General features: G+C 45.7%; 1 protein-coding gene across 3 annotated transcripts in view; it reads right to left on the bottom strand.

The window, feature by feature from the left end:
* The window catches only part of LOC119169266 (cell adhesion molecule Dscam1-like), a 276,122-nt gene that overhangs the window by 58,135 nt on the left and 194,989 nt on the right, over positions 1 to 22,998 (bottom strand). For 2 of the 3 annotated variants that reach the window (XR_012887527.1, XM_075880054.1), the window contains exons 3-4: positions 4,829 to 4,990; positions 657 to 827 (exon numbers count right to left, since the gene is read on the bottom strand). Coding sequence is in view for 2 of the 3 variants with exons in the window: in XM_075880054.1 (XP_075736169.1) it covers positions 657 to 827; positions 4,829 to 4,990 (333 nt within the window). In the remaining variant the exon portion in view is untranslated. The remainder of the gene's footprint in view (positions 1 to 656; positions 828 to 4,828; positions 4,991 to 22,998) is intronic. The other variant, XM_075880057.1, reaches the window with a different exon arrangement.

Raw genomic sequence — 22,998 nt, 5'->3', positions numbered from 1 at the left:
TTCTAATGAACAGAGCCGAACTATAGTCTATTCTCTTAATGTCAAACAGTACAATTGGCCAATGTGCTCTCACACGTTAATTTCGTGAAGTAAAATTGGCTGCGTATCTCCGTGCTTAGCTGCAAAGGACGTCGAAAGACGATAGTCATCTCTCCGGAGGAGCCACGTGTATGGTGCCATCTGGCAGTATTGTGAAGAAACGAAAGTGTTTTAGAACGCCGAGTTACTGTTAGGTGGCAGCAGTGGATTGTTTTAGTTAAAGTTTAGTTTTAGTCAAGCTCCTGAATATTTCAACAAATCGTATTTTCGAAACACCCGCTTTGTCTTTCGTAGCATCGCATTTTGAGAGAAGCCTCATGAACACTTCAGTCTTTATAATTACGTATCTGTGCATCTTTAAATAAAAAAAACACACTGGCTAACACTTGCGTATTTTGATGTTGCACCTGAAACATGCGTAATGTGTGCGTTTTGATTCGCAACGTTCGCAAGTAGTAACACAGCTACCTGATAAATATCGGCGGGCGTTGACCAACGGGGCTAAACATTCGCTGGGTGACTTATTCGTTGTGCAGACACCAACAGAAAGACCAAAACTTTTTCGTTGTAGTATCGCAAGAAAGACTATCGTTTTTAATATGACACACTGCGCTCACCTCTGACAGTGATCTTTCTGCTCGACGGGCTGCTGACGACCTCGCCCGTGAGCCTGTGCTGCGTCTGGCACTGGTAGCGGGACATGGCGTCGGTGGCGTCCACCCTTCTCACGTGCAGCTCCCCCGTCGGGAACAGGCTGTACCTGTCACCTGCGATGTGTGTGCGACGAGCTGAGAAAGTTTGAGCAAAACGATCAACCATGCGACAGGCACTTGAAGTGCGTGCGCTGGAATGTACGCTATAAGAAAATGTATGAAGTCACTGTTCCCGTAACAATGAGCAAGATACTGTTAAAATGTCGTGCTGCCGACCAGTGTGAGAAAAAAAAATAAGTCACGGACGTTAACCCGGCTTTTTATGTTTGTGACCACACATTTAGGAAAGGGTGAGGGATGAGAAAAGCAATGAGAAACAATTATTTAATGTAAAAATCTGGGCATTCTACATATCCTGCCACATCAGCATCGGCGTCGCGTATTGACTGTGACCTTCTCAACAAATTCGTTTTTTACCTTGCTGAATAAATCAATACAAAAAGGCCGATGCTTCACAAAGGCGTCTGTTTATAGACAACATTTATGGTAAATCCAGGTAAACACAATCGCGTCACTGTAGAGTAAGTATAATTGGAGGATCAAACAACACCATTCAAATTACAAGCAAAACCAATAAAAGCGGCATTTTTTTTTTCACAAGTACAGGTGCCGCAGCGACAATAGAGAGTGAGAGAAAAACGAGAAAAAAGGAAGGCAGGGAGGTTAACCAGATGCTAGTATCTGGTATGCTAACCTACACTAGGGTTAGAGAATAGGGATTGAAAGAGAAAAAGAGAGTTAAAAAATAAAGAAGAGAAAAAACACCGACACACACGCACACACAAAATCAGTCCACTAAGAGGCGTCCCGACAGGCCAGTAGTTCGCAAGAAGCTCAGTAGCGCTTGCACGGCTTTCTTCCGTGGAGATGAGTCGTGACGATGGCGCACTATACTTTCTTCTGACAGCGGCTGGTCATCTAACTTGTTTAGGGTATTACAAAGGTGTTGTCTTTTCAGGTTGTATTCCGGGCAGTCGCACAGGATATGTCGAATTGTTTCTTCATCTCCGCAGTGTGCACAGTCGGCGGTGTCGGCCATCCCTATGCGGAACGCGTACGCATGGGTAAACGCGACTCCCAACCATAGTCTGCACAGAGCAGTAGCGTCACCTTGCCGAATTTTTGTTGGAAGCTGCATGCTTAACGTTGGATCAAGGGATCGTAATCTTGCATGCGTAAAGAGAGGCTCATTCCAAAGAGCCAGGGAGCGTTGGCGAGCAAGCATGCGGAGCCTCCTAGCAGCGTCCGTCCTTGAGAGAGGTATTGACTGGTCGTTGTCTTCTGTACGGGCTGAACCGGCAGCTTGATCAGCTTGTTCGTTACCGATAATTCCACAGTGGCTTGGCAACCTCTGAAATATAACGTGGTGCCCTTTCTCTGTTATATGGTGTAGCATTTCTGCTGTTTAAAATACCAATTGCTCATGTGGACCGCGGCGTAGATTTGACAGAAGTGACTGGAGTGCACGCCGCCTTGCAGTCGCAGAAAATCGTCCACCGTTGCGTGCTTTGGTCGTTAATGAAACGCAGCGCAGCGGGAAGCGCTGTGGTCTCTGCTGCTTTAGTTGTGGTTGCATGGGCTGTCCTGAATTTGATGGTTGTGGCGTGCGTTGGAATAACGACCGCCGAAGTTGAGCTGTTCGGCAGGATGGGTCCATCGGAGCGACAATAGCGTGTGCAGTATGCACTTGATGTGTGACATAGCCTTTGGTGTGGCCGCTGAACAGCAATCGTTTTCTGCTAAAGGTGGATATTGTAGGACATTAAAAGTGAGAATTGCATAGAGTAGAGTTTGAATTGACTGAATTTGTGCTGGTGACTTAATTTTCTTCTTTCTAGGCTACTCGAAATAAAGAGCGGCTTTAACTCCAAGAATCGGTGTTTGTAATTTGTAATGACATCATTGGTTCCTACTGCTTTTTAAACACCACACAAAGTGTTATTTTTTTGAAGATGCATACTGAGGTTGTTAAAAAAGATGTATTGTTTCTTGCTCATTTTTTTTGCCCGCAATGCAGAGAGGGATAAAACTGTGAAAAGAAGGGCTGGAGCGTTATTCATAATTATGCCCAATCAGCTGCGTTAGAAGTCGGTTGGTGAAAGGACGAAGCATTGATGGAAAATAATAGAACTACGAAAGCAATGACTAATGAATCGACATTTCCCTTAGAGATAAGAATGAAAGTGAAGGTTTTGTCCTTTGCGCTAACCTCGCAAGATGACGCCACAGTGTGGTCAAATATACGGAATCTCCTCGGCGAAACATGTTTAATTTTTGCGCAATCATGAACCGAGCACTATTCGCATACGCGTCGATTCGTTTGCCGCCCGCTCATTCTAAATGCCGCCGAGTGTAGGTGTTCGGTGGTATCAAAGCAAGCAGTGCTCGCACATCAACCTCGCAAACCTAAAACCTCCTGGATCTACCTATTCAGCATCGACGCTGCAATGCAGCTTTATGAGAACTCTCAATCAGGAAAGCGGGGCGAGCACTTCAGCCAAATCACTTTCCGAGGAGGTAACTACGATAATACAGAATGCAACGTATCTGTACTATGTATATATATTCAGAGAGGCGTGGGTAGTGTTGGTGTGCCATCTTATCTGGCACATTTTTTGTTTACGTTTTTCTTTCCGCTGACTCATGCGAAAAACACAGCCGCTTTGCCGGTGGCCTGTATAGCGAATGCGTAAGCAGCTCATCCGGGATTAGCGGTTGCCTGCGTGCCAGAATGGCCGGGTGTGGGGCTTATGACCGCTTCTTGTCGTTCGGCTCGTTCAATACGCCGCAGGCGCGCCACTTCGACGCATCCACTGGAGGGGAATCCAGTTATCGCATTCGTACATGCGCTGCCCCATATTGTGGTAGCTCATCTATTCTTTGCAGTCGGCGCGTTTTCATCGCTATGAAAACCTGCCACGCTCATGGTGTTCACAGACCAGCGCGCCCACGTTCTTGCTCTTTATCAGCTTGAAGAGTTGCGCACGAGTTATTTCACTTTTAAAAGACTACGCTCGCTATGGACTACGAGTGTTTCTATACCCTAATGGTCTAACAAATCACTCTGATATGTTGGACGAATACGAATCAACCACAGTAGAGAGCATGCAGCATGACTAACGACGACAAAATAAAAGAAGCTGAGTCTGAATCTTTTGTGTATGCTGCGTTGCAAGAAATTTTTTATTCACCGCCCAAGTCAACAACATTCTTTCATTCCTGCTGCTATGACGATTAAATAAAAAATTTTAAAAAGTCTGACCGTTGGCGCGTACGTGGACGTCATGCTCTCATTGCTGGTAATTCATATTTCTGTCATCAGGGAACATTTCGTTACACTATAGATAAATTTATTACTTCGTTCAGATTTCCTCATGTGACTTCCCATTCACTTCAACGTTATCTCTTTCCTACTGTTATTTTGCATCGAACTGCGGGATAGCAAACCACCCGCCAATACCCGGCCAACCTCACGGCCTTCTTGTTTATATATCTTATTTTCGCTTGGAGTAGATGGTGATGAACAACTTTTATTTCATGTTTATATATCTTATCCTTGCTTGCAGTAGGCGGTGATGAATAACTTTTATTTCGTACTTACGAGCAAACATGCAAATATAGTATAGCAATTGAGAAAAATTTAAGGAGGAAGAGCAAAAGAAGGAATTGGATGAGGGTCTCGCTCTGTTATTCTGCAAGAACGGCAAATAATAAAGGACTGTTAAGATGACCAAGGTAAGAGAATACAGTAAACGCTGTACGCCCGTGATGAGTGTACAGAAAATTTAGATTCATTCATAAGGCAAGTATATAGATCAGACTATATACATGGGTCATCGGACACAGTACGTAATAAGAACTGATAGCTGGGATAGTTAGTAATAGTAATTGATAGCTGGTATAGTTATAACTTATTGAAGACAGCGCAAAAACAGCACAGACAAAACAGGAAAGGGGACACATCCTTGTTCATGTCATTTACGCAGTTTTCCAGAGATGTTGTTACGTGATCCTAAAATTATCTTCTGTTTATTTCACTTCGAAGTTTATTTCCCTTAGTAATAAGGCGTACTTACCACGGTGGAATCCCGCGCTGATCTTGACGGTCTCGTCTATGAGCCATGCGGTGACGGTGACGTATTCGCGGACAAACTCAGGTACGTGGCATCGTAGGACAGCCGTGTTGCCCTTGATGACGAATTCTTCGTACACCTTCACGTCATAGCGGCGTCTGAGCACTGGGTATAGAAAATAAGTACGTGCGTTAGCTTTTCGTAGGCTTAATCTTCAACAGCATTTGAGTGACAAAGCACGAGAACGTAAATTGTTCTCCGAGAGAGGAGGAACGAGGATTGGAACCAGCGCGCCGTCCGGCCGTCCTACTAGCAAAGGTATGTGCGCATAACGCTGGTACGTGCGCACGTGGGAGGAGAGGTGTGCGGTCACTCCCTTAATCATGTAGACACGGGAAGGGGGTTCTTAAGCTGGTCCCATATCGTTACCCAAATATTCCTGTCCCGTTATTGTCGGATCATTATGGCCACAAAGGTTTCTGACGATAATGACAGCCGAGGATTCCTTATGTCGTGATCCAAGAAGGGCTTACTTTCAACTTTTACGCACGGGCGACATAATCTGTCTTCGCACAGAAAATCACTGAAGGCCTTATTGAACTTTTTGCGTGGTGGTGGCCCATTGAATAGGCTATAGCACCCCACCTCACTTTTTTTTTCACTTCTCTTTCTCGCGTCTATTTCGCTCCTTCCTTTCTTTCCCATCTTTATTCCCCATTCTCCCTTCCCTCATTGCAGAGTAGCAAACCGGATTCTCTGATTTCTGGTTAACCTCCCTGCCTTTCCCTCATTTTATTTTCTCTTTTTTACTCACTGGAAGCAGGGGACAAGGACTTCAGTATTTCCATTCATCGAAGCTCGTTTCTTTTTTATATTATCTCGAATCTACTGTCACATCATTCAGGCAACAGGTGGAAGGGGAGGGGTGACACTGTGGTGAAACACGGCCCACCCCTTTACGGAGGACCCTGCGCACACCTATGTGTGGGATGGCCATGCACGAAGCCAGGCGGGGGGGGGGGGGGGGGGGTCGATTTTAGCGTATGCAAAGTGTGTTGAAAGTTCCTCAACGGGAGCATGTTTGATGTACTGCCTCATGCACATTCACACACACCACCGAAACATAGGTTACAATTGGTGCCACAATCGCAGAATGGCAGCGCCCTCAGCAAATTGTCGACACCAACTTGTTAGAACAATAATCGAAAAAGGAAGAACAAGATAAAGACTTGTAGTGTTAAGCATGTCTATCAGAAATGGCGTTCATAAAACTCCATGTGCTAGAGACGCCTATCAGAAGTGGAATTGAGTAAAGTCATTAGCTAATCAAGCCAATACTGCCAAATGGTTCCTAGAAACCAGGAAAGCTTGCTATACTAAGTCGCAGGGATTGTAATGAAATCATATTGAGAAGGAAAAAAAAAACGTCGTTACAGTAACTATACGATGTTATCAGGTTCAGTGTAACAACAAAAAAATGAGAACCATTTTATTTACGTAGCACATTCAACAGTAAGAAATGCAATGTTCGAAATTAGTAACAATTCGTTTTAACGTGTGGGAACCGCCTGAATTGATTTTGCCTAGTTGTACAGTTGAAAACTTCAGTACTTTCTCGTCGAAAACAATCCTTACCTGCCGAGGCATAAGCTTCTATTGTTTTCTGAAAGACATTGCATCTGTATTCGTTATGATACCGCGACAAAGTTGCGAACGTGAGACGCTTGGTACACGATTTTCTCAAAACAAATAAATGTGCACCATACAGTCAATTGCGGAACTTTATTTTCATAAGTCGAAGTTACTAATAAAGTTCATACAGTGGCTGACGTACACGTTAAATATTGAGATGACCTGCACTGACATCACTGAAGCTGCCACCTTGGAGCATTACAATGCGGGACGCAATGTTAGTGGCGTCGCGTTATTCATATAAGTTAATCACACATGCATGTTCATGTACAAAGGCCAACAGCGCTTACGCTGCATCATTATCTCGCAGAAGCAGGGTAACCTGAACGTGTTTATGTTACCTTGACGTAATCAAAACCACCATGTTGAAGATCAGTTCGCTATGAAGCCGCGTCCATGACGTCTCGTGCAAGCTATCTGTTAGTCTCGTGGCATAGACATAAACAGGTGACATGCGCATGAGCGTGATGGAAGTGCCGCTTCTTACTAAGAAATTCATCTTGACTGGACGAGAAAGTGGTAGTTCAAATTAACGTTGATCCATGAATGAATTATGTTCCGTGTTAACACCATTCATTTATGGGCTTGTTCACGCAAGTATATAATTAACTCGGTGCTCACCATGGAGAGTCACGACATGTAGCTCTAATTACAAGACAGTGTAGGTGCGTCGAAACCATGTCGACGAGCAAAAGTAAAACTATGACGATGAAAGTAAATAATGACAAAAACAAATTAGTTTTCGCATCGCACCAGCAGGCAGTGCGTAATGAGATGTGTTACCGTGAGCTAGCTCTTGTACCACGATAACGAGACGAGTCGCAGTTGGGGTTGCATTGTTTGCTTTTGGTCACAGACGGTGACTCTACATTTACGCTATGTTGTTTGCTTGTGCGGCAATGCTTCGTACTTTCCTGCCAGGGTAGATGTGTCCTTCCGTACACCGAAACAAAGCAGGGAAAAACAAACAAACAAACAAACAAGCAAACAAACAAAAGTCTGTTTAACGATTAATTGCTGCAACATCACCTGGGTAAAACGTGTTCGAGATAAAAAAAATAAGGACGTGCTTTGTACTTTTTCGCAAGCTGTAGCTTGCTATCAGTCACTACGAAATCACAGAGGGATGTAAACTTCAATGCTATTCACGCTGATCAACATAGCGGACGACGTGTTGGCTACGATGCTCGATGGACAAGATAAGTGGCAATGAAGAAAAATCTATTCGGAAGCACTGAGGGAAAGAGAATGGTAAGGCGCGCACATAGATGTTGTTGTGATCCCGGGGTGCTGTGGTAGCGTGGTGTAGCTTCGGATTGAGGAAACGAGCGCTTACAAGATGGGGATACGAAAAACAAACAAGGTTTATGGCACTATTTACAAATATTTACAGCATGAGGTTAAGAGTTCACAAACCACGAGCGTGGTGGTTAAACCTTTTCTTGGTTCAGAGCGACGTCCTGCACTCTGCGGCGCCGTTATAAGCCCTCTCGGGCTCCTCCTTCTTCAGTGGAACACCAATCACATACACACACAACAGGTGAGGGGTACGAGCAGGCACGGCGCACGTGAACAGCCAATTTCGAGTCAAGATCACTGCACTTAAAGGTGGCGCCAGAGGGGCTCTTGCTCGTCGTGTGTGTCACTGGTCGAGGGGTCCCAAGCTTCGGACAGCAGACATCAAACGGTCCGCCAATCTGTCTGCTCAATTAGCAGGGCACTTTGTGGCGGCGGTCGCCGTTTCTACAAAGGAAGACGCTGTCTTTGTTGTCCCCTCTGGAACGGCTTACCGCTTCGTGGCGACGTGACGTCTCATCCGCCGGCTAGCAGGGACAATGCCTGGCGGGCATAGGCATTCGGCGAGCCGGCTACTTGTTTGAAGATTAAAAGAGCGCCGCTCCCCCGTCATTTCTGGACGCTGGTTCCGAGAAAACTGGGTTCTAGGCGTGGGACCGCTGCCCGACCACGCTTCTCAGCGACAGCATGGCGCCTACTGATGCCGGTCATAACAGCTTCCCCCTCGCCAGATGAGTCACGGAGGGCAGCAGTCAACACTGCTGCTCGCAGGGACGACGAAAAGGTCAGTAGTTGAATGCCAGGAACTGGCCTTCGCTTGTGGCATGGTCCGGGTGATTGCCGAATCTTCGACAGCATCTCTGATACTCGACCACCTGTACAAGCAAGTACTCGGCCCCCTTCGATCAAACCAAGCCAAAAGAGGGATGGAAACCAATTTTCATTACTAGCTTTAACAAAAAGCTCACACTCAAAACTCTCAGGATCCACTTGTGCTGAGAAATCAAACGTGCTATCTTAAACCTTCTCATAATCAGATGCACGACAAAAAAAACTAAAATATCAATTTTGATACATAAAGAGCACCCCAGAATGGCTTAGAAAGAGCGGCTGAGCGCGTCAGCGTTTCCATTCAAATTGCCCCTTTTTTTACCTAATGTCAAAATGATATTTTTTTTTCCTTAAGAATCAAGCTCCGCCTCACAAGGCGACCGTTCTTCGAGGTCATGGTTTGCAGCCAAGTAAGGGGAAAATGGTCAGTCTCTACTTTAAATTTAGCATCACCGAGATAAAACTGCAACTGATCAATAACCTACACAAGGCAAGCGCATTCGTTTCCTGAAGCGCAGTACGTTATCTCACGAGAGCCCAAATTCTGGCTCAAGTAGAACGCATCATACTCGTTGCCACTGTCGTCGAGACATATAACGGCAGCCTCCTTCTTTTCTCGCTGACTACTTACACGGTTCTGTCCCGCTGAGAGCATCAGTCAGGAACTCGGATTCAGTGAGCGCTAATTTTGTCCGAACGTCCGTCTTTGTTTACGGCCGCCCATAATTGTCTACCCGGAGACATAAAGCTCACCAGCCTCCCAAAATCTTAAACTACACTGTGACCTAACGGTCTACCTCAACGTTTAGGGAAAGCTTGATAATATGCTCATGATCACTAGATCAATCATTCTTCAAAGAAGACGATCACAAAAAATATAACAAACACTGCCTTCTAGCAGGTTAGTTCGGTTAGTTACCTGCCTTTGCTAACACCTTTGATTAAAAAACAAAACACTGAGTTCTTTTGAGCGCTTTCAATTATTCTCATTCTTACGGCGCTGCAAAATTCATGGCACTACTAACCAAAAGCTTAATCGTTTACAGTTTGTCTAAATTCATTCAAACGTTACGTTGTAACACACCGTGTACAACACAAAAGTAAACCTAGGTGCAATAGTCCTTAAAGCACCTCCCAACAATGGCTTAGGTTTTATGCTAAAACAGTGCACTAGAATGTTCTCAATACTACTAGTGCGTAACGACAACTCTACCGTGTCGCGCCAAACTTAATCAATTTATGAAATTATTCGGCCTATGGTAACTTCTTCTCCAAATGCTAATTCACGACAAATCCACATGACAGTGAAGGCATACGAAATTACTCTCAGCCTTTGAAAATACTAGAAAAATAACAATTTTCCAGTTTTTACCTTCGGTACATATTAGCCCTAATGATTAAAGCAAATCGATGTTAACTTTCAGCCTTCGGTTCGGCGGTTTCCCTTCTGAAAAATTTACACCGCATTACGTTACTTACAAAATTAAAAGTACTGAAATTACACCTACAAAGTAAAACTAAGTAACCATACGAAATAAGCATGTGTTACTCAATCTGACCACCCCCTTTTCTCTTGGTTCCTTTAATCGTACACGATGGGGTCGCGGTCCCGGCTGTTTTCCAGCAGGCCTGAGGCTACTAAATGCACAAACTCTAAGCAGTGCACTGCCGTCACGCCTCATTTTCCACTTTGGCCTGTTCCCCTCAGGAATTTGAAAGTGACGCCAGTAGCTCGGAGGGAGCCTGTGCCATTTTCTCTTTGTATTCACCCCTGCGCGGTATTTAGCCACTCTGTCCTTTCGACTTTGACCCTTCGGGCAAGGCCGCTTTCCCGAAGTCGTCGAACTGAAACGCGCCTTTCCTTGGGGTGACGCACCTTCTTTTCCCCCTCCAAATCTGGCTCGCCGCTTCGGTCTTCCTGAACGCCACCATTGACGTTTCCTTAAACGGATTAGTGGCCTACCCTTTCTTTGTTGGGACGGAGTGGGGCCCGACCTAGGCTTGCGCAGTGACGAACGCCTCCGCTTCTTCCTTTTTCTGCGATGTTCGCAAATCACCTCGATAATAGGGCTGCACTGCTGAAGCATGGCGTTCTTGCTCTCATCAGCCACTGCGCTAACCATGCCTACTTTTGACAATGTCCAAAGGTCCTCTTGAGGCATGAAGAAGGTTTCCAGCCTCTTACTGGGCCCATCAGGGCTGCTGGCACCCTCCTCATCCACGCAAGGAGCGTCTTTCGACATCGTCCCTACCTCGAGACCGGCCAAGGCCTCGTTCTCTGCATGCTCTACATCGATGCATTCGAGAATACGCGGGCCTTTCTCTGGCGCGATATCTGTTTCAAGCGCTTTACCAGGCGCCTCAACTTCCGGCGCTTTGCGACGCGCCTCGCTTTCAGACTCCGGTGCGAGTCTTTCTTTCTTTTTGCTAATAGAAGTTCCAAATCTTCTGATTAGCTCTGCTTTCACAACTTCGTAGTTGTTCGCGTGCTGCTCACTGAGTCGCGCAACAACATCCGCTGCCTCGCAGGGCAGAACCGTGCGTAGCCTCTGAGACCAGGTGTCTCGCTCACACTTAAGTTGACTACACTTTCGTTCAAAGAGTCTAAGATACAGGCCCATATCCCATGATACCTCATATGGCTGCATGTACCTAGACATCTCGAACTCTGCCTCATTGTCGAGAAAAAGTACTCCTCGCTGGGGTCCCAACCTCATACTCAACTCATAATCTTGATTGAAAAACTTTCTCTTGAGGCCTAGTTTTTCGTGTTCACTCTTTCCTTCCATCTGAGCTGCTCTTAGTTTTCTTTCGATGATGAGGTCCCATTCTTCACTTAGTTCCTCATCATCAGCCCCCAAATCATTAATCGCTTGAATGATTATGGGTTTTCGTGCCAAACCCTTTGTATCGATCCCCAATTCCTCACACAACAGCAACAAGTCTGACTTCTGCAGCTCCCGTAAGTCCATGATCGTACTGAGTGCTCGCTACTTCCAAAATAACTTTCCGAAACGGCGAAACTGAGTCTTTCGGCAAAGTTAACTACCAGTTCTAAAATTTAACCCTCTTTTAGAACCTGGTTCACTCAAAGGAAAAGCCAAGCACTCACCCATACGTGATCCATGTCTCGAGCCAGCTGCTTCTCCTGGGCCGACTGTTGTTGTCACTTGTAGCTTCGAATCCAACCGCTGCCAACCGTTGTCGTAACTCGGGGTGGAAGGTGTATCCCACCGCTGATCACCAGTTGTTGTGATCCCGGGGTGCTGTGGTAGCGTGGTGTAGCTTCGGATTGAGGAAACGAGCGCTTACAAGATGGGGATACGAAAAACAAACAAGGTTTATGGCACTATTTACAAATATTTACAGCATGAGGTTAAGAGTTCACAAACCACGAGCGTGGTGGTTAAACCTTTTCTTGGTTCAGAGCGACGTCCTGCACTCTGCGGCGCCGTTATAAGCCCTCTCGGGCTCCTCCTTCTTCAGTGGAACACCAATCACATACACACACAACAGGTGAGGGGTACGAGCAGGCACGGCGCACGTGAACAGCCAATTTCGAGTCAAGATCACTGCACTTAAAGGTGGCGCCAGAGGGGCTCTTGCTCGTCGTGTGTGTCACTGGTCGAGGGGTCCCAAGCTTCGGACAGCAGACATCAAACGGTCCGCCAATCTGTCTGCTCAATTAGCAGGGCACTTTGTGGCGGCGGTCGCCGTTTCTACAAAGGAAGACGCTGTCTTTGTTGTCCCCTCTGGAACGGCTTACCGCTTCGTGGCGACGTGACGTCTCATCCGCCGGCTAGCAGGGACAATGCCTGGCGGGCATAGGCATTCGGCGAGCCGGCTACTTGTTTGAAGATTAAAAGAGCGCCGCTCCCCCGTCATTTCTGGACGCTGGTTCCGAGAAAACTGGGTTCTAGGCGTGGGACCGCTGCCCGACCACGCTTCTCAGCGACAGCATGGCGCCTACTGATGCCGGTCATAACAATGTGCACATGTGTCGTGCCAAGGGGGGGGGGGGGGCGAAGCGAGCAAGTACACCCCTTTTTCCTAAGCAGCAAAGGAGGGATCCAAGTAAGTCTCATATCATTCCTTATTCTGATTTGCCTTGCCTTTGTTGAATGACGAAGGTGGACATGAAGGGGGGGATACAGAATTGACTGTAATATCAGTGCTTGTTCCCCCCACCCCTTTTTTTGATGAATAATCCTATGCGTGCCTATATGCGCTTTGTATGAGTTGATTGTAACTAAGTTCTTAGAGCATGCCTACATTGTGATGATTCAGATCAAGGAGACCAGTGTGTTAAAAGTGTATGTTATTCAGCATTCCGGCCCAAAGTTATACTGCTACAATGTGTTTGCATTTACATAAGGTTACAAAATAATACACATACCCGCCTTTCACGCTGAAAATAGACATGAACGCTACGAGGAAGAAACATAAGGCAGAACTGAAACAGACGTGCTCCCCGCGTCCTTCTATCTTGATGCTGATCGCCGAGATGCTATACACCCTAATAGTACGCCTCAAATACTTCCATTTGTCCTACTTTACTTAATGTTATTTCGGAATGCAATAGCCGCACTTGGTTTCAAGCAAGTGGATTTGTTCTCATTTGGTTTCACGAACAGGGGGCATGAGAGCGACAAAGAATTCCCAGTAAGTGTGTCACTCCAAGAAAAAAAAAAGCAACAACATCTTATAAAAAAGAGAATATAAACATATTAGCTCGAGTATTATACTGCCTGAATGCATTAGCATCAATTGAGGTTACGAAGAACACAAGGAATCGTCATGCGCTCGAAGTTGCGAGGGGCGAGGCTCAAGACGCTAAGGTTACGCACAAGGCGATATCGACGAGCACTGGCCTTTCGTATGGTCACAATAACAATACTTTATATGCACGATAACGCGATTAACGAGAACGCTATGCTAACCACTCTTTGCGACCTTCTGCTTTCCGCCGCTTTATTAAAGCATTATTGGCAAATCGCTGGACCCACGAGCAATGTTTACGCCACGTGCTCAAGGCGCCATGGTGTCGCAAAAAACTTTCCCAACAACTGTGGTCGATGAACGATCTGCAAGGGCAGGCGCTACTTGGCTGCTTATTTATCCTTGAGCTGTGCCGCAAATATCGAAGCAAATGAGCGAAAAAGATTGGTACGTCGAAGTGCGCCTTTCTCAAAAGCAGATGCATCTCACAGCAACCAATCTAATGTGCTGAGGAACTATTCCATGGTCTTTCGATAAGAGCGGAGCAAGACGAAGGTTGATAGGAGAAGTAAACGGGATTGGGCGTTACAAAGTTTTCGCGAATGAACTTCGTTAACGAACTCGGCGGGTAGTCGGAGTGCTCGCGCGAAAAGCTGCATGCGTCAATTTCAAAGAGCCCATTAGAAAACTTCACGAGCCGCGCACGCCAAAAAGCAATCCGCTTTTCGCAACACGTGCATGATGTAAACACATAAATAAAAGAGGGGGGTGGGGTAGCATTTTGTGCGCTCTATAAAAGGGGCATACATGGAAACATGAAGTTTTCATTTCAAGCGCGATTGCTGAACAGAAGCTCGTACTACCCCATACGCTTATATAGCTGGCTTGTCGTCAAGTTATTCTGCAATGATGGACTCAGAGATTGGAAGAGCAAAGATTTGAGGCCGTATTGCTTTTAAAGGGAACATGCTTCGTTGATGAAAGCTTTCACCGACCATTTACGAGCTCCAGCAAGATTGTTTTTTGTTTATCTGTTTAGCCATGACAGGAGCGAGCAAGTGCGTTTACTCAGTTCTCTAACAAACCGGTTTTGACGATAGCCTCAGTCTGCTGCGTGGGTTCGAAAACATCTGTATTCGCTAAATGCATGGTAACACCAAGCAGCTATGAAGTAAGTGTATGAGTAAAGTTTGGCAATATCAAACGGGTACATTCTTTGCACTGCCGAAAATAAATGAAGTGGTGGCAACACACCAAAAACACACCGGAAATACATCTTAACAACTGTATTCTGTCTTTAAAGGACAGTTGTTTCAATGCGAGGTTCGTATATTTTCTGTCGAAAGATCATGTAGTCATCATGTATTTCTTTAAGACTTGATCAACATTGCAGAGTAGGCTGTCGGCTATCGCACCGTTGGTCGTGCTAGGCATGACATGATAATAAAGAGCCAATACTTGTTTTAAATGTGAGCTGCTTTTACCCAATGCTGGAATAGGTTGTGAATAAGTGAGGCTGATGGCTTCTTTCTAGCTTCTCCGCGAAAGCTATAGTGTTTGCGCATATGATTAGTGCTTTATATTTTTTACGACGTGCTCAGTTCTTGATTCATATGTGAGGTTTAACGTCCCAAAACCACCATTTGATTATGAGAGAGGCCGTAGTGGAGGGCTCCAGAAATTTCGACCACCTAGGGTTCTTTAAAGTGCACCCAAATATGAGCACACGGGCCTGCAACATTTCCGCCTCCACCAGAAATGCAGCCGCAACTGCCGGGATTCGATCCCGCGACCAGCGGGTCAGCAGCCGAGTACTTCAGCCTCTAAACCACCGCGATGGGGCGACGTGCTCATTTCTGAACATTTATAAGAAGATATAGATTGGTAATATAAATCCCGTTTCCGATGGTTGCTTTCAAACTGCCCGATCGTTGTATAGCCTGATAATCAATATGCCGCAGACGCATGCATGTCCCTAGAATGACAACACAATAATATCTACCGTAGAAAGTGGACATTTTAAACGTCTGGGACATGGGCGTTGCTTCCTCCACCCAAGGCCTACTAAGCCAAGGCTTGGTAAACCTCCCTGCCTTCCCCATTTGTTTGTCTCTCGCTCTTTCTCAACATTGCATCACTTTACTCCTTCCCGTTCTATATAGCGATAAAGTTGTATCGGATAATATCTTATACCCTTTGATAGTACAGTTTCATTTTTTGTGTCGTCATGTGATATTGAACCCGTTTAGTTTAATATTGGGTGCCGATAAAGAATGGCGTCGTCGTTGCTTGTTGTAGATGTTAATGCCATGAAGCCACCCCGCAGTTGGCGATATACATAAACATTTTCACAACACTTACAAAGTGCTTGTGAAAAGGCACAACCTGCATGGGTCGTTTCTTTCTTCTTCCAGCGCATCACGTGAGGTGCTGTTTCGCTCACATTAGTATTCTGCGAAAGACCGTTCAGCAAACTGAAGAGCCGATGGCTGTAGAACTCTGTAGCTGGTTCGTTGAATCTTTACGATCTCCGTGCAGACGCTGGCTCGTAAGAAAAAAGTATCGGGATAACGTGCTTAAAATTCAGAAAGGCTCTCGTCAATGTTGACGTATGCTGCGCGCCATTTAAGCGACTCCACAGAAACGACCTACTAACGCAGGTAAATGGCGTAGTTACCGCAACCGTTTGCAATAGCATTCGCGAAGACTTAAACTGTCGGAGAAACAGTGTGCTTCTCACACGGGAAAACAGTGCTGGCGAGCACTAGGAGCGCAGTCCCCACACCAGAGGCAGCGTGCGCGGCAAAAAGAAGAACAGATAAGAAAACGCAGGCTAGTCTCGTGGCCAGGCCATCGATACCGGCATAGCGAGCACGGCACGCTGGTCATGCTTCGCACAGTCGCAACGGCAGCAAGGAAGCCCCTCACGATATTCCCACCCCCGCTTTCTTCTCGCGTGCGGGGACGCTTTTTCTTGCCTTCTTCGACTACGGAAATGCGCGCAACGCATGGCCTGAATAACAATACGGGCGAGGCTGGGCACGCTCGCGCAGCTTTGTGTATTGCGCGGAGCATGCGAATGCAGGGCCACTCCGTGGGCCACCGAGGAAGCAAGGCCGGTGTGGGCCAGCAGCCCGCGCTTACCGTTGGCTCTGACAGCCACGTCGCCCCAAAGGCCTTTCTCGGTATTCCTGATGGCTTGCTTAGTCTGGAGTGACTGCTCAACACGGTGAAGTGTGTGGCGCAGCCAGAAGACGAGTGGTAGAACAGATCGTTCTAGTGCTCTTGGGTTCGTTAACGTAGACATAAATCCAATTACTAGCAAACGGGGGTGCTTTGCACGTAAGAGGCAACACAGCTGAGCCCTATCTTGAAGCGGGACAGCGATCACACTTCGTACTCTTCCTCTTCTGGTTCACTCACAGCCTGTTTCCGCTACCCTTAGTACAATACGTTCTTAAGTGCTTTTTCCATGTTATATTAAAAGCATATTGGACAATTAGGTAAGTTAATTCCAGTTCCTGGATTAGTTTTTTTTTGTTGCAGCTTAATTAAGTGGCGCTTATATAACGATTACTGCCATTGGTAAGATGAATCTATTGCAGCCGTGCTTGGATTGAGTATGTCACTCAGCGTGACAAATACTACATACGATGTATGATGGATAAAATATTTACAAAAAAGAGGGCGTACAAAGCTGGCTTTACGCAACTACTTCAGCTATACTTATAGTTCCTTCAAAACTCATCTCAGGAAATGTCATGGGCACTACTATCAATCTTTCAGTTAGAAGAAGCCCTTATAAGTTTAATTATTACTGTACGCAATAATGAAACTCTTCACGTTTACCTAAACTTTGAGTACAAACTTGCATGACACACAATAATTGTATATATATATATATATATATATATATATATATATATATATATATATATATATATATATATATATATATATATATATATATATATATATATATATAGAGAGAGAGAGAGAGAGAGAGAGAGAGAGAAAGAAACCTTTTCATTCGATCCGCAACAGATATTGGGCAACCTTGCCCGGATGAAATATCTCATTTCAAGTTTTTCATTTTGTCTATAATCTTCTAGCTGCACTTGGGCGCCAGCTGTAGGCTAGCGTTAGTGACAGTTCTTTATCCGTTAATGTAAAAATACACTAAACAAATGTCACAGTTGATTAAAGTTTTGCGAAGACGAGGTAAGCCCTCTAGCACTGTGATGCAATACCCGCGACAGCGGTGATTGCGTCACGAACAAGACTTCAAAATTAATTACGTCCGCATGGAATATAAGGCATACTTCAGCATAGATTTATCATATTGGAACGGCCTTCATCCAGCAAGAAAAGGTCTAACGAGGAAAAACAAGTATTCTATGAGGAGAGCAGGGCCGCAGGTGAAGAGTTTGCGCAAAGTACCTTACCTAACCATTCTCTGTGTGCCGCACGATCGCCTAGGACAAATTGATAACCTGAACATGGTACGTTTAACCGAAAAAGCTACCGCCAGGCCTTGTCAGCGTCGATCCCTGCCCCCTGCAGCGGATGGCAGGCAGCTGGAAAACCCGTAAATTAGTTTGTATTGCAGCTAATTATGATGCACCATAGCAGGTAACACGTCCTGTCATGCCTTTTTGTTTTCAAACTTCTGCTCTACGGACAAATGATTCGACTTTTTTCGAGTCTGAGTGCACTCAGCATGACAGAGACTATCTGTAAAAAGTTTTTTTTTTCTTTCTTAATCAGTTGCAGTGTAATATGTCGACGCCCAGATAACAAAGGGTGTAGCAGGACCTTGTTATGCTTTATCTGAAGTTGGTGAAATACTACCCGAATGCTGTTACAGCACATCGAACGTGTGCCTAATGGGGGTTAGCTGAGCAAACATCTATTAGCATTGTTATTTTTATAATCATCAAACATTTCCTTTCAGATGTGCTTCCGTCTAGAAAGCTGAATAGCGCGAGAAGCTTCCAGCTCATTTTGGTGCATCTAAAATTCTCGTCTCACCAATCTCATTACAATAAAGTTTTCCCAAACCAAACCACACCAGTCTCATTATATTTGACGTTCGCGCATCCACAGAACTGACAAGATATGCACTGAACATACGTTAGGTAAGCTGAAAGGATTCGGCCTAGCGATAAGTCCCAATGGCCGGGCTAACTTGTCCGCTTACTCGAAAGCGGGCACGTGACGCGCTCACGGTCTGCAATATCTATGTATGCGCTGAAACCGACAAACGAGAACTACAAGCAGGCATCCACTGGACGGGCTCTGGTCAGACTGGTTTCGAAATATGTTTCACAATATCTCCGCAAACGCGTCGACAACGCTGCTACACCCATACCATAGGAGACCGCGCGGAAGCGGCTACTTCCACTCTATCTACTCGCGGGCGTTGCTCCACGCAGAGCGCAAGTTCCTGCGAGAGCTGTGTCGCTGATCGCTCTGGGACGCCTGGCAAACTTCCGATAAAAATGCGCGCTCCAGTTGCCGTCGCTCCGAGAGAACCCGATACGCGCAGCTGCCCCACGTGCGGACGCACACAAATATATGTGTTGTCCCCAGGGACACGTCTCACTACAGGACAAGAGAAGAGGAGGACGAGGAAGTGGAAGTCTCCCCCTTTCTTCCTTTCCTTCTCTTTCAGTCTGACTTATATAGTTTAATGCAGCCGTCCTTTTGCGTTGTCGCTCTATTCCCAGCGGTCTTTTGTCTCCGATTCTTGGCACGATGCGGCCTTCCTCTCTCTATACCCTCGGTCATTTCGGGTGCGAAGCAATGCAAGTGGCGAGCGGGGAAGCCGGCTGTCAAGGGCCGTGGACGCTGGTAGCATTGCTGAGAAGCAAACATGGATGGCCACGCTGTCTAGCCCGCCCTCTGCCTTCAACCTCCCCCAAACCCTTTTGTACACTCTTCGTCGTGGTTGCCCCGCGGGGATGATGAGCTGCTGCTCCCCACGGCGACACCGCCACTCTCACGCTAATGCAATGATATTGGTCTTTGCTGGTGTCATAAAAAAGTTATAAGTGTCAGGGGCCTCACCTCTATCGATGTTTGCAATGGATATAAGGGGAGAGGGCTGCGCGAATGCGTGTCTAGAGAGTTCTTCACAGATACAAGAAGAGAGATTGAAGACAATACCACTTGGAGTGTATTCCCAGAGGCTTTTGTTGACGCGAACGCCATGTTGCATTGCCCCTTGTTTCACGGCCGGGTGAGTGGCTTGTTATGTGGTTTATTTAAGCCTGTACCTGGTTACCTAAGACACGTACCAGAGTTTCTTGATAGCCCCGCCAGGTCGTAATAACTTAAACAGGGCACAGAACTGCTATTGCCGTAAGAATCATTTTTTTTTTCGTTGCTAGAGCGAAATATACCGACAGTACCGTCAAAGATAATGTGCAGTCTTTTTTAGAAACCCGTCACGTTAATATTAGACACAATGCGAAAAGGAAGCGTGGCTTTGGTTGAATTTCAATAAGTGAAAAGTTTCCTCCAGCGTTACTGCATTCATTCATTCATTCATTCATTCATTCATTCATTCATTCATTGCTGAATGAGCTGCTCTAGCATCTTGTAAAGGTGAACTTTTGTTGCACTGTCACAAAAAGATAAAAATAAAAAGTGAGACTCGCAGCGCCAGTGATACAGTAACTTAGGTCTATGAATCCGGAAGATAGGCATTACAATAGACTAGCCTTGGTGTAAAATTTAGTACTGTCTCGTTAGTCTTAAAGTCTCAAAGTGAAGTTCATGCCAAACGTGGCTGGATCACCTAAAATAATAATACACAAAGCTTTAAGTAAGACTGTCACACTCATGAATAAAGTAACACCTTTTATATTTTAGCATCTGCTGCTGGTAGATTAGATTTGTGGGGTTTAACGTCCCAAAACCACCATATGATTATGAGAGACGCCGTAGTGGAGGGTTCCGGAAATTTTGACTTCCTGGGGTTCTTTAACGTGCATCCAAATCTGAGTGCACGGGCCTACAACATTTCCGCCTCCATCGGAAATGCAGCCTCCGCAGCCAGGATTTGAACCCGCGACCTGCGGGTCAGCAGCCGAGTACCTTAGCCACTAGACCACCGCGGCGGGGCGATCTGCTGCTGGTGCCCATATAATATCGTGCATAACACACACTGCATATCACACGCAATTCCAACTACAACCTGCAGAATAACTACGAGAAATTATCGTCGCGCATTACCAGAGCATTTAAGCCATGCAATGTAACCTTACACTGTGACAGAAATAATCACACTAACTACATTCGAAGTCAGCGAAAGCTTTCACTCAGTTTCAGTCACTGTCACTCCCCCGTCTCCGCCGGCAGCAAACTTCAGTGGTCATTGTCACTTTCTCATTCTTTGCGCTACTTTAAAGCATTGTCGTGAAGACAGCTTACAAACCAACATTTTTTTCAACTTGCACCTACACATTGGCTCCGAATTTTCATTTAGCTTGTGCGGGCTATGACGTAGAAAATATAGTATATTGCTGTTTCGGCCTTAGTGGTGGTTGTAGGGCACAGAAAGAGTATATGATGGCTACATTTGCGTGCAGAGCCAGCAATGGAAACTGGTTCGTGTGCTCACAAAGGAAATGCTTGGTTATTGGCGACGTGCGCTGATAGGAAAATATGAATCTACAGCATCAAGTTCATCCATGAAGCTGCCGATGTACAAAAAGGGCATTTGCATGAATTTACTATTCGCGCAGCGGGTCGCAAGTAAAGGTACAGCATGGGGCGCATATGTCATAGAATGTCCTATCATCACGACAAACGGCAAAAACACAAAGAGGCACTGTCGCGGCACTGAGACTAACGGAATTATCACAACCACTTTAGTAATTAGCGTTCAAGAAGGTATTATCTGCTTATTTATTGGTTACACCACTATTAAGCATCACAAAATGCGTCTCCATTAGCAGGCATAACAGCAGAGAGCTATATGCACCACTTAGATAACAGTCGTTCATTTGAACCCAGAAAGTGCGGTAAAATAAAGCCATTACATGTATTTATACAATATCTGACGTAAGAGCCTTCAACGCAGTCGTGTTCCTACAAAAGAATGATAAGCTATAAGTGTCACGTTTAAAAGGAAACTCGTGAACTTTATATGCATGGCAAGGGCGTGCAACCATCTAAACTATGAAACAGAACGCGACTACACAAATAGAAGGCCATGGTATGGCAAAAAAAAAAAGACCGTAGTCTGCGTTTGTGCTGTTCCTTTTTCTTCTCCTGTGTCCGTGTTTTGAAGCATTGCTGTCAATCCCTGCCACGGCTGTCGTATTTTATCGGAAGTAAAGTGCTAGAGGTGCATATATACTGTGCGATGTCAGTGCTTGTAAAAGAACACAAGATAGTGCATCATAATCATAGTTCTGGCATGCAAAACTTCCTAGAATATGCATTATTATATTTCTATTGCGTTTTCATAAGTTTACGAAGTTAAACTGGCGTTTGAAAAGGTTCCTACAATAACGCCTGCGCTTAAAGGGGTCGTGAAATGGTCCCTTTACAATGACAATGCGGCACCAACGGCAGCCACATGCGCTAACTGTATCATCAGCCCGAGTGGGCCTGCACAGAAGCTTTGCCTATCGAGAAACGTGGAACTCTATGGCATATCGAGCACGCACATGAGGCGCTCATCGGCGTCTGCCATACGCGATCCGCGTCCCACAAAGACGCTGCTTAATATGACGTCAGAGTTCTAGTTAGCGCTGATTGCATATGAAAAAGACGCTGATGAGCGTCCCAGTTGCACGCACTTGCAAGTACCGAAAAGTTCTGCGTTCCTCGATAGGCAGAGAATTACTTATGATAACGTCACCTAGTTAGTGCGTGTGGACGCCGGTGGCTTCGCATTGTCGCTTTAGAGCGCGCGTTTCACGACCCCTTTAAACTCTTTTCCTTCATTGAAGACTCGATTTTGCGTGAGCTACTTTTAGTATCACCATTGTCACTCGTACGTAAAAGTTTTACGTGAGTTTATGAAAGCCTATTCAGCTCCCATCAGAATCGCGCTCAGTGATTCGCGCATTGATATGCCGAGAATATCAGCCACGTGCTCTGGCACTGTCCGTCTGAACTTCTCTGAACTAAATATGTCCTCTCACAATAGAATCCTTATATTAATTCATGATGAGCACACACTGTGGCATGGCTGCGATCAATGACATTGTGTTGCCCATTCGACGGTGCATATTATAGCGGTACTGCTGCGATCAATCACACTGCGTTGCCCATTCGACAGTGCAGATCAGCAGCGGTGCATGATTGCACAACTCGGACCTAATGTTCGCCCACTTTCGGAACCTAGCGTGAATAAGGCAGCTTTCAGCGTGACAAGCGCAGCGGCTTGTTGGTCATGCAATGCAGGCATGTGTTCTCAGTAACAGCTTATCTTTTGTCAAGCGTACCGAACTTGCATTTTGCAGTTTCGTTTCTTTCAGCTCCTCGTAATTCACCCCGTTTCTGCCTATTGATGGATTAGCGCGTGACCGGCCTTTTCTGTTTATTCTAATTATTTGTCACCTGTGACAATCCCAGCAACACTGTGGTTCAGCATTGTTACAATAAGCGTGAGTTAT

The sequence above is a fragment of the Rhipicephalus microplus genome, chromosome 2, assembly GCF_043290135.1.
Source record: "Rhipicephalus microplus isolate Deutch F79 chromosome 2, USDA_Rmic, whole genome shotgun sequence".
Classification (NCBI taxonomy): Eukaryota; Metazoa; Arthropoda; class Arachnida; order Ixodida; family Ixodidae; genus Rhipicephalus; species Rhipicephalus microplus.
This window is presented reverse-complemented; position numbering and strand designations above follow the sequence as displayed.